The 12,447-nt window shown below is 38.4% G+C and overlaps 1 protein-coding gene across 1 annotated transcript in view; it reads left to right on the plus strand.

Moving 5' to 3' along the window:
* Positions 1–12,447, plus strand: part of eipr1 (EARP complex and GARP complex interacting protein 1) — a 45,889-nt gene that overhangs the window by 15,020 nt on the left and 18,422 nt on the right. Inside the window, exon 6 of the mRNA XM_088433188.1 lies at positions 3,531–3,667. Within this exon, the coding sequence (XP_088289314.1) occupies positions 3,531–3,667 (137 nt within the window). The remainder of the gene's footprint in view (positions 1–3,530; positions 3,668–12,447) is intronic.

The following is a 12,447-nucleotide window of genomic DNA, read 5'->3' on the forward strand; positions in this document are numbered from 1 at the left end:
GTATATATGCTCGCTGTCTATTTAGACTGTGTTTATGCCTTCATCTTTCAAGTATATGGCATTTGAAGTATTTCTCAGAAATTTGGAAGACAACTGGATAAGATAATAAACCATTGTGGTGACGGTGACACGAGTTGACAATTACAACAATGGATTAAACTAATAGACGAAATAATACTGTTCCTTTCAGCTTACTCTGTCATTTTTAAATTTTTTTTGTCATTTAGCAGTTCGTCAGCCAAATGTCAGTCCATCACCAATAGGCTGACCACCTCTGTTTTTTAGTGTTCCTTTTTTTTTTTTTTTTTCCAAAACGTAGGTCACTAATGGATGAGTCCTATAGTTTATTAAGGTTATACTTGGACAAACGGTTTCGGATTGAGTGAGCTCTGGTAACTAATGACCCCAATGTGAGGTTGAGTACAACCAGAGGGGCATGTGAGGTCTTAATCCTATCTTCTGACACCAACACTGGACAGCAGAGGTATTAAATCCCATATCAAGGGAGAAGAGCGCTGGAAAGTAATCGAGGGAGGATGTATAATGAGAAAAGGAAGATGGAGGGAGCTATGGATGGCCAAGTTTGATTGGAAAGATGTAGGCTGGAAGGCGGAGCAGGATGTATAGATGTGGGAAGAGGGTGTGCTTGATTAGGAAAGAGGGAATGAAAAAAGAAGAAAAAAATGGCAGTCAAGACAAATTCCTCTTGTACTGATGAGAATACTAATATCTCCCCCTTCCTTCCTGTTCCCTGTCTCACTCCCATTTTCCTGTCTCCCATTTCTGCTATCTGTCAGTGGATTATGTGTTCATTTAAACCTATCTTTTTTTTTTCTTTTTTTTTTTACGTACAAGGCCTTGGCTTTGAATATCATGTCTTCAACGTGGGTGTTTGAATGAAAGAGGATCTTCCACAGACAGTGGATATTTAAAGTCTACACACTGCTGTTCAAATGTTTTTGAGACATAAATATTATCAAGATGGTGATGCATCATGTATCATTATTGTACCCTTTTACCTGTACAGCCCAATGGTGAAAAAATACAAAAGAGAACTACAAATTACTGAAATAATATAGTTATACAGCCCTATAATCCTGTTATAACTGAGTTAACAGCAAGTTTTAATACACTGCAGTTATTTCTGGCAACTGACTATTTTGTACTTACTTAATATAGGAAGGTTCATATACTGCATGTGACTGAACAAACTGCTCGCTGACGGTCCCAAATGTTCTTTTGTTTGGTTGTTTTTTGTTTTTTTTTTAACCAAGCTGTGACTAGTATATGCCTGTCAAGTGACAAATCCAGTGGAGCAGTATCCCAGTTTTATTGTCTTGTTGGGGCTGGTGGGACTTCCTTTGGTGCAAGCAGGCCAAGAACCAACTTTAAGGCCTGCCACAGTGCGCTCCATTGCAGGATGACAGGCGTTGTTTGAAGAGGTGGAACATGAGCAAATACAAATGAGCGTGTTGAGGTTTCTTTTGATCATTTTAGAAAATTGACACTTTTTACATACATTTTCAATTAAGTGGTCAACCAGATTAATAACAACTTATAGATCCTTCCTTCTGAGTGGCTGCCCTATTGAGCAAGTCTATCAAAGGTTTTATAGTCCTGATTATAAAATGTCTCTTGTTGCAGCTGAATGATAACGATGAAAATTCTTATTATTCTTATTATTCTCTTCTCCGGAAAGAGAATATATCTTCTTATAATTTTTTAACTAAACTATAAACAGTCCATGTAACCTCTGCAATAGGGTTGGAGCTGAATGGTGGCCATGGTTAACCAAGACTACCCCTTTTCACTCTTTGAGCAAACCACAGCTCGGGGAACATTTTGAGATCTGTGATTTTTCTGCTATTTTTACATATATGCACTTTTCTTAGACCCTTTAATATGACTGCCAGTTATTTACATTATCTGCACCTTCACATTTAAATTCATATAATAAAATTATTTTGTTTGATGAAACCCTAACTGTGCATGCCACCAATGGTCACCCTTAACTGAGGTATTGTGATGTGAATGTTTTTTTTTTTTTATTCTACATTTGACCCTGTGATTGGAAGCACAGCTCTAGATCATATCTTTTTTTCTAATAATTTATTTAGCAATTACATTTTGTTTCTAGACAAGAAAATACAGTTTACTGCAATACACAGTGCAAAGTTAATCAATGTTGAGCCTTGTGTTATGGTCGAATGAATGATGAGGTTTTTGGGCCATAATTTAAAAGGTACTTTTGCCTCAAATACAACAATGTAAGAAAAAATACAAATTAAATAATAAATAAGCCTGTTAAAAAGATCTGAGAGCTTTATTTATTGTTAAATCATTTCACACTTAAGGTCATTTGGCAGGCTTATGTACATTACCCACTTATCTTACTTATCTACTTTTTTTATCCCTACAATGACCCCAAATAAGGCAAGCAGTAAAATGATTGGTGCAATATTTTTTTGGCAGTAAAACCATTAGGGAACATAGAGGTGCAACTGTCTTCTTTTTTGTTGTTGTTGTTGTTTGTTGTTGTTTTTTGAGGGAGATTATTAACACTTCTTTTTTTCTGCTTTTTACTCACTCACACAATCCATTTGTTGTTTCCTACTCTTCACAAATTGGTAGCACTGTACTCTTCTTAACAACTTTTTTACACTTTCTCACTCACTCACTCACTCACTCACTCACTCACTCACTCACTCACTCACTCACTCACTCACTCACTCGTATTGTCTTTATGATATTGGAGAAATAATGAGAAATTGAGTTGTGTGATGATGTAATCGATTATCCCTGAAGAAACAGTGCAACTATGAGGCAAATGGAAAATAATCAGAAAAATAGAAAGTTGGAAGATTATAAAATCATGAGAATTATTATGTTTCTTTGTGACTGTTGCATCTTACTTTTAGAATCAAAATCCACTTTGTAGAATCGATATCATTGCATTTTGGAGTTTCATGATAAAAGACCGTGTCTGAAGTCCTTGAAGTGTCTTTGATTAATTTCTTTTTCATTGTTGCCTTAAGACACAGCGCTTTTGATAAATAACCATTGAGAAACATGCTTTCTTGTGCAAAAAAAGAATGTCTTTGTCTTCACCTAACATTCAGTTACAGTTGTACGTTAAAGTGGTTGCATGTTATTAACAGGCCTGGGGGAGTTTTCTCCAAATACTATTTGTTCCGTTTGCATTACATAAACATTTCTAAATTGGGGGCTCTAAATTTTGAAAGCAAAAGGTGTGTATATTTGTCTGTCTACATGGCTGTTATTTTGTGTGAGATTTTTATTTTTTAAGAAAATCCCAATATAGGTTGCATCAAATGCTATATAATATAATTACAATGTAGGTTGCATGAAATGCTTTTTAATTTGGCTGCATTCCTGGAAAACACCTTCAGAATGAAGAAAAAGTCACAGTTCTAGGAAAATTCAATGCAATACATTGGCTGAACTACTGCAGGTAGATGCAATGAAATGGTTGCTGAGAAATGTTAATGGGGTGGGTTGTGATCCTCCAGGTCTCCAGCACCGCTATGCTCGAGGGAAAAGGACAGCTTAAGTTTACGTCTGGCAAGTGGAGCCCTCACCATAACTGCAGCCAACTTGCCACTGCAAGTGACACAGCCATAAGAGGTTGGGACCTCCGCACTATGAGGTGGGTTAGAGTTTGAAGCTTATCCCGTATGATGTGACAGTTTAGCATTCAACACTGAAACGACTGTTTAAACCAGGGATGCCCAAAGTCTGGGCTGGGGGCGAAATAACGTCATGTTCAAACTTTCACCAGCCCATAGCCGCTGTTATAAAATTAATATGTGGCCGGTAGACCACAGTTCAAAATTCATTCATAGACCCCCTCGCTGGATGACCCTTGTGTGGCCCTTTTCAGCACAAATCAAAAGTTGATACTTTAATGAAAAAAAGAAATAAAGTTGAGAGAGGGGGCATTGACTTTCAGGACAAGTGAAAATTTACATGTTATCACATATATTTAAAAAATAAATAAAATAAAAACGGTCTGCATCTGTTACTTACAGACTAGCTGTTTTTAAGAAATTCAATATGGAGACAATACCAGGTAGGGATAGAATGATATCCAAACATCAGAGTTTAATGTAATTATGATCGGAACCCCACATTATGATAACTTTCATGATACTGTGGAGAGTTTGGCGAAAAAGTTCACTATACTGGATTAAATTTACAATATTAAAAGTCATGGTGTTGAAAAAAAAAACCTTGTGTTTTGCTTCATAATAACAACAGTGAAAAAGAGAAAAGGCTTGGTTACAGTCATTTTATTGTCATTTATTTCTGTGTGCTCAGCAGCTAAAAGCATCATGATCTACAGAGGTGGGCATCTTAAATTTTTTTTGTTGGTCCGACAGTCGTCAGTGCCTCTTCCCCTTTTGTTGTCTTTGGTCCGCCATTTTTTCAAGCCAAACCAAATTGTAATCGCCGGTCCATGAGTCCGTCAGAAACACAGAGACACATTTTCCAATAGACGTGAATTTTTGCAGAGGAACTCAGCAGACATGTTGTGACGTACTGATCAGTGGTCACATCAACAAAGTGTTGAGTAATGGCGGAAAAGAGTCAATTGTTGCATTATGATTATCCTGGAAGATTATTCTTACCTTTCACAGCTACTGAGGTAACCTTCACAAACGATGATGAGGCTAATGCTTTGTTGTACTGTCTCTGTATTTGTCGGAAAAAGCGGGCTGTCGGACATCTGACAGAAGGGTTACCTCGATGAGTTCAACGAGAGACGAAAACACACATTCCTACATTCTTGTTTCGTCTTTTTTTTTTTTTTTTTAAGCATTCCCATCATTCGTTTGTTCGTCTGCAAAACCAGCGTCCGTCGGCGATGGACCAATAGACAGTCCATCGGTGCTGCCGGTTTTCCCACCACTGATAATCGATGTAATTTTCAATTCTATAATCAGCTGAACCGGGCAAAAAGTAATGATTTTGATGCAGATATGCTTTCTTTGAACGTGATTTTTTAATATCACCACACATTTTCACCTTGCCAAAACTTGCCCTCATTACAAATTGTTTTCTGAATCAGTCATCCCCCACAAGGGTCATCCTGGTTTAAATGCGTAAAACTAAACAGAACCGGGGCGTACAAAGAAGAGTTAAGGCGTGCAGACCTCGGCATCCACCTTACAACTTTATTACAATGTATTACAAAATGTAATTCGAATATTTCATCCAACATAGTGCCCCTATCACCCTTTTTGAGCAATTTTTCATCATACGATGGGAAGATGTCTCCATATCACACAGAAGGGCATAAGGATAAATGGACAGCTAATAAAACTTTGTAGCAAGATTTAAGTGATCTATAGTACAGTAATCCCTCATTTATCGCGGGGGTTACGTTCGAAAAATAACACGCGCAAAGTGAAATTCGTGAAGTAGTCAGCTTTATTTTTTTATTATTTTACAATGCAATACTGAACTACAGAATAAAACCAAAAATCAAAACCAGATTTAAAGCCCAAAAATAGTAATTAGTAAATAATAAGTAAGTAATCAGTAATAAGTAATTAGTGAATATAGTAATACAAGGTTGGAAACATTGTCACTCGCGTATTTCACAGTTCCAACTGTGCCTCTTTGTCCTGACTCCGCACATTGTTATGGGTAATTGTTGGCGCTATTTCTTTTTCTGAACAAGAAGATTTTTATAAACGCATATGCCCGGACAATTAAAGTGAAGCCTCTTATATCATAACAATACACTTGAAATTTCAATTTATTACAAAAGAAATATAGGTAAAAGTCAGATTTCCATAGACAGCTGGTGTGCATTTCTCCGTTTCGCTCTCTGTAGGCACACAAATGGGTGCGTGCGTTTGCTCTCGGCACGCCTACGAGTCACGTGATCGGCTCCCAGAGACCAAGCTGTCAATCAATGTGCTTACTAACACGTTCATAACGTGTGCGTGTGTGCTGAGCTGAGCGCACACGGAAGCAAGCTTTTGGATCCTCTTGCCTTTTGTATTAATTGACAAATGAGACACCAATACAGTACAGGGTCAATATTTTATTTCTAGACAACAGTAAAGCCCCAGAGCCAATGAGGATTCAGAGCACAATGCACTGTGAGGAATATCCACACTGTAAAAAATCTGTGAAGTAGCGAACCCGTGAAAGATGAACCGCGATACAGCGAGGGATTACTGTATATCATTCTCGTGTATATTTGCTATTTTCTTGTTTTGTTTTGTTTTTTTTTTCAACAAAGTTGCTACTGTTATTTTTTATCTACAGTGATTCTATGGAGCGTCCTAGAATCGCTAGCACATGCACTTTTCCCTTTCCTGGTAGCTGAAGGTTAATTTCATTGGAAATACAGTTACTGTCTATAAGTGAAATTTGTGATGCTTAGAGAAAACAATGTTTTTGATCTGTCAGAGAATGCCACGGTTACCATTTCGGAAATAAAATTAGTGTGTGGACTTTTGTAAAGTATGATGAAATACACTAAGTGGCAGTCAAACTTTAATGCTCCTGTTTTGAAATGGATAGGAGCCACTTCTCACATTAACCTTGTATTATAACTTGCAGGTTATCGGTCACACATCTTGCAACCTCTAGTTTTGTGTATGCCTGCGTAGTGTGCTTGTTTGTGTTCCTTGTGTTTGTGATGATGATGATGTGTTAGGGCAGCATGGGTGTACGTGGGGGCTCCGCTAGCGGAATAATAATCACCTTGCCATCGATCACAATGATAACAGCAAAGTGCAGAGGAAATTGAGAGGGGTGGTTAGTGAAGGAGAATAGACAAGAAGAGAATATATTTACAAGATGTGTATCACAGCAGCTAATAGGTTGGATTCATTCATATTACTCTGCATTGTAACAAATTATGGAGTTCCTCCGCACTTCATTTTGGCTCCCCCTCCTTCGTGGGTTTTGAAAGACTGCCTATTTGGCCTTCAGTAAATAGGTTAGATGACCACTGTTATTTTAGAGGACAACACTCTGCACAAAGGAGTCCAGTGTCTTGAAATTTCTAACAAAGCTACTAAAAGCTATCTTTTTTCTTAACTTGGAAATAGAACACAATCTTGAATCTTTCCGCACTATAAGACGCACCGGATCATTAGATACACCTTCAATGAATGGCCTATCAAAACAAACAAACAAACAAACAAACAAAAAATCATACATAAGGCGCACCAGATTATAAGGCGCACATAGAACAGAAACTACAGTAGCGGCTGCGGTTGCATTATGCATCCACTGGATGGAGTTGTGTCATGCATCCACTAGATGGTGCTGCACTAAAGGGAATGTATTAAAAATAATCAGCTAAGTCATCAAACTTCATTCATAGAATATAAACTTTATTAATACAATATAAGCCTTTTCACAACTGCCAAAATGAATAAACAGCTGTTTTATGTGAGTACTATCTGAGGAATGGGGCAAAGATATCTCTTGATTAAATTAAAAGACTGTTTGAATAGATGCCAAAACGAATCAAGAGTTTAGAAGAATATAATTATGATTAACTATTAAACTTTAAGATTTTAATCAAATTGCAACCAAAAATCTTAAAATATATTGTTTTTTTTGTTTTTTTTTTATTGTAAGAATTGCTATTTGCAATTGGTATGGCGGTGGGTTTACATTAATTTATGCAATCAGCATCCATTGTCAGCTTTATTTTGGAGGTGCAAGTCAGCAAGTCGCTTTAGGTGTGACTTGTGTGAGGTCTCCCAAAGCTTTGCGTGCAACGGCAATGAAATGCAGAACTGTTATATTGCTTTGGGAGCAAAACAGCGAACGCCCGTTTAGTTTTTCAATTCCCTCCACAAACTCTCCCCGTCTGCAGTCGCCCCCCTGACGTCATCACCCCTGGACACTTCCCTTCAATCCAGCGGTTACCATAACATGAAGGCCGTGCTCATTCAGATGACTCCATCAGTCAGGACTCTTCCGAAAGTAATTACTGTTTTTATGTGTTTTGGACAACGTTGATGGCACATGCTGTTGACACTTATATGCATCATACGCTTGCCATCGATCTAATTAGTAGATGAAAAGATTGTGACCGTGCTTGTTTCACATTGCATTAGCTTATGCTAGCATCTATGCACATCCCGATGAACATGCAAACTCCACACAGGTATATTGAACTTGTCCCGATCTGTGACCACCAAACCAAATTATGACTTCTGTGAAACGTTTTACTCAAGTTCTGCCCACTCAAACATGGCCTCTCTCGAAGAAAAGCCCAACCTTCGCATCTGAATCTCAGGCATTTAAGGCTTAAAGGCTTAAATAATACAGGTACAGTGGACCCCCGGTCTACAACATCCAGCTTACAATGTGATCTGCAACGTTTTTTCCTCCCCTCTTTACGGTATTTTTTTCGCTTTACAACAAAAACAACTGTCATGACCCTAGGGGTTGGCTGTATTTTTGTTGTTTTGTCTCCATCTTCAGGAGTTTTTAGGTAATTGCTCTTATTATCTGGTCCCTTCAAACTGCCTGCACTGCAACGCGTAAGTCAGATGCTGGTCTGCTATTGGTCTGCGTCACGACTCCCTAAGATACTGGTCTGCTATTGGTCAGTGTCACTATCAAAATGGTGGCATGCTATGGACTGGATCGGGTCTGAGTGTGTAAAATAACTATTTATTGTGCATTTTACTGCTTAATTCAAACTCGAATGGGTGAGCCATGGGTCCCAAGATTGCTAGTGATGTTAAAGAGAGAAGTAAGAAGATTATTTATATGGAAACAAAACTAGAGATAGTCAAGAAATACGAAGACTAAGCTCGTCTAGCCTAGGCTAGGCTACCCTCTCTATGGAATATGACTATAACGAGCTCTTTACATAAAGGTAAATAAATCCTTTCTATATTTTTTATTTATGTTTTCTAATTGTATACATGTATATAATGTATACGTAACACTTACTATACTATTTTGGTACCAATATTTAACATACAGTTTTTATGTTTTTACCTGGGGTTCTAAACGCATTAGTGAATTAACATAGGTTTGGATTGCCCGCCACACGGTGAATTCACGTTCCGATCCCCAACCGCGGAACGGATTAATCTCGTAAACCCGGGGCCCACTGTATACCACTACTGATGAAACATATAGACTGACTATACATTATTCAGAAACCAAAATATGTAAGTATGTTTAGAGTTAGGATTACATCATTCATAATTTATCTTGAATGGTCGTGCATATTTCAATGTTGGACAATGCTGGTTCTGATTTTACTCAAATTATGAACAACTTTTTAAAGTGCCTAGCTCATGGTATTTTTCCACACTTAAATATATGCATATGCATTACAATTGGCACATTGACGATAAAACTTCTTATTAAATATGAGTTTTATGGTACCAATATTTCATGAAGTAAAACAACTTGTTTGCAGAAATTGCACCTCTTACCAGCCACAAAACATTCATCCATTCATCATCTTGACCCCTCATCCTCACGAGGCTCGTGGCTGATGGAAACTATTCCAAGAGCGTGAATAACGGGGACAAACACTGGTGTTTTACTGACATTCAAATTAAAACCGGTGTCAATACACCCCTCTCAATAACACCTGTTTCCTTCTCTAAAATAATTCCTCGAGGAAACTCAGTATTCATAGCAATAATTCCACCCACGGGTGAATTCTTTACTAATGACGTTGATTGTCATGACGTGTACTCCCAAACACTCATTTTCACCACTTCAGCATCTTCTACAGTAATATCTTGTATATAATAGATGAAATGTTGCTGTTTACTTGGCTGACTCGGTGCAAAATCTCTCCTCCTCAGCTCTAGAACCAAATCGAAAAAAAGGACATGGATTAGGTCGGTTTGTATTTTCTCAGGTGGTACAGGGAGGTGTAGGGGAGGTACAATTTTTTTCTGTCGTCTTTAAAGAATGGCCTGTGCTAATCACCTATAGAAATAGAGTATATCAAAATTCTTCCAGACAAACAAAATAAAATGATGTCACCATTTCACATCACCAAGCAAACCTTCCTAAATCGCACTTCCATGTGCTAGGGCTAAAGATAAACCATTGTGCATTGGCCTTTTCACAAAATATATTATAACCACAAACAGCCCCATTATGCAAAAATTATTTTCTAACAGGAATATCACATTTCCTGTTCAAACAATAGACAATTATGCAAAATGTTTTCAAATACAATTTTCCATATGTTACACTGCCTTTCAGTTGACCTTTAGAACCTTGCTGCACTCAAATCAATTATATCTAACCTTTTCATATAGTCCCAGCCCCCTTGACTCGATTAGACATTCAGTATGTATAGTGACTTGTATTTCTGACACTAGGCAGACTGGAGACTAAGAACGAACAATGACTTTAGTATTAATGTAAGGGATCAATTTCCATATGATGGGTTAATCACAACACACAGCAGAGTATAGTCTTCCCATATTTTTCTTTTCCAAAGCAGTTCACATTTAATATCCAAACAATCTATTCTTCTGCAACTATTGAGACAAAAGCACATTTCTCAAACGAGCTGCATAATCCACTGATGTAGCGGTTGAAACCATTTGTTTGCTTTTTTAGTGTACAGTATTTTACCAAAAAATTAGACAAAATGACATACTTTTAACAGAAATGCCTATCAAGTTTCAAAAAGTAGTTGTTTGTTTGGAATGAAAACAAAAGAATAAATCCAAGAGAACATCATTTTTTGTATGATTACATAATTAAACTAACCTATGCTCCCGAAGATACAAGATACAGTTTGGTAATGGCATTGGCCGTGGTACTGGCAAAGTTCTGGCAGGGCGGCTCGGTGAAACAGCGGTGAGCACGTCGGCCTCACAGGTCAGAGACCTGAGATCAAATCCACCTCACTCCGGCCTTCCTGGGTGGGGTTTGCATGTTCTCCCTGAGCCTGCGTGGATGGATGGATGGATGGATGGATTACATGACATCTCTGGCAAAGCGATAATGGGTGCTTGTATAACAGAGGACAGGGAAGACACCTTCATTCAAAAGAAGAAAAAAAATCAATCAAGCCAAAGCCACCAGGTTTTTTGTTTGTTTGTTTGTTTGTTTTCTGGTTAGTTCCATTACATTGTGACCTGTGAAATGGACAGTCCTTAAAGATGTGCTTGGGTTATCAATTATTTTATTAAACCATTGGCTCATTCTCTAGCCCTTTCCATTTGTATACCTCTTTATCTTTCTTCATAAATATTTCTCACCATCTGATGTACCTCCCTCCATACCTGCTACCCTGCCATCCTTGTCTGCCAGCCCAATCTCAAATCCAGGCTTTAATTTCGAACAGCAATGAAATGATTGCACTCCCCGTTCGATTTTTCTGTTCCTTCTCTCTATCCTTTCACATAGCAGTTGTCATAGAAACAGAGACTCTGTATGTGTGTGTGTGTGTGTGTGTGTGTGTGTGTGTGTGTGCGCGCGCGCATGTGTGCATATGTGTGTGTGTGCGTGTGCGCACGCGTTTGCGTGTGCGTGTGGGTGTGTGAGACTATGACCGTCTGTTCCAGTCGATTCCCTCAGCAGAGAGATTTATCGGCGAGACTGAACCAGTAGGAGGTTATGTGTACCAGGTATTCCTCTGGAATTTGTTTATCCACTCACATTGTGGGAACTCTACTGTCTTTTGGACAGACAAAGGAAGACTGAAAATTGACAAAACCTCAAGATTCAAAGTTTGAACACAAATTTAGGGCCTTGAGGTAAGGGTTGCTAAATAAAAAACGAATGCCTGTGAAATATTCTCTGATTGGATGGTCACACAGTTATGTGAGTGTTTGCTGTTCTACTTTTGTATTTTTCAGCATTTACACACAACAGTATTTGTGAGTGTGTTTCCCCATTTTTATGTTTTTTATCTGCCAGTGCCTAACAGTGTGTGTAATAGGTCCCCTGTTCCCCCATCAACCCCCATCACACACACTCAGCCTTGCTGGTTGAATGACAGTAGATTGAGTGTGTTTGGTGGCTTAGGCAGAACACAACTATAATCCCCCACACTCATACAAACACACACTCGCACACATACAAAAAGTCCCAGGTCTCTCCACTATTAGCCGGAGCCTAGGGAGTGGATGTGTGAGCGTGTTGCTTTGTGTTCATGTGTGTGTAGTGGGGATTGCTTTGTGACACCGGAGAGGGAAAAGGCGAAACTAACCCAATTTCCTGCTCCATTTCCTTTTCACATGGCAGGCACGTCCCATTCCACGCTGGAACGGGTTAAACACTAGCCACCCTTGAGCCCAGGGTCACAGCTTTTACACAGGAGAGAGTCCTGTGAATAAATCATGTGTCTCTGCTTCAAAATTAAACATGAAATTGTTACTTTAAGTAAAGGTGAAGTTTCAAGTCAGCTCAAACGTAGAAGCCTGCTATTTTGTGTCGGTCAAATGATTA

This window comes from Hippichthys cyanospilos, chromosome 14 (genome assembly GCF_059441005.1).
Source record: "Hippichthys cyanospilos isolate Australia breed blue-spotted pipefish chromosome 14, RoL_Hcya_1.0, whole genome shotgun sequence".
NCBI classification, from domain to species: domain Eukaryota; kingdom Metazoa; phylum Chordata; class Actinopteri; order Syngnathiformes; family Syngnathidae; genus Hippichthys; species Hippichthys cyanospilos.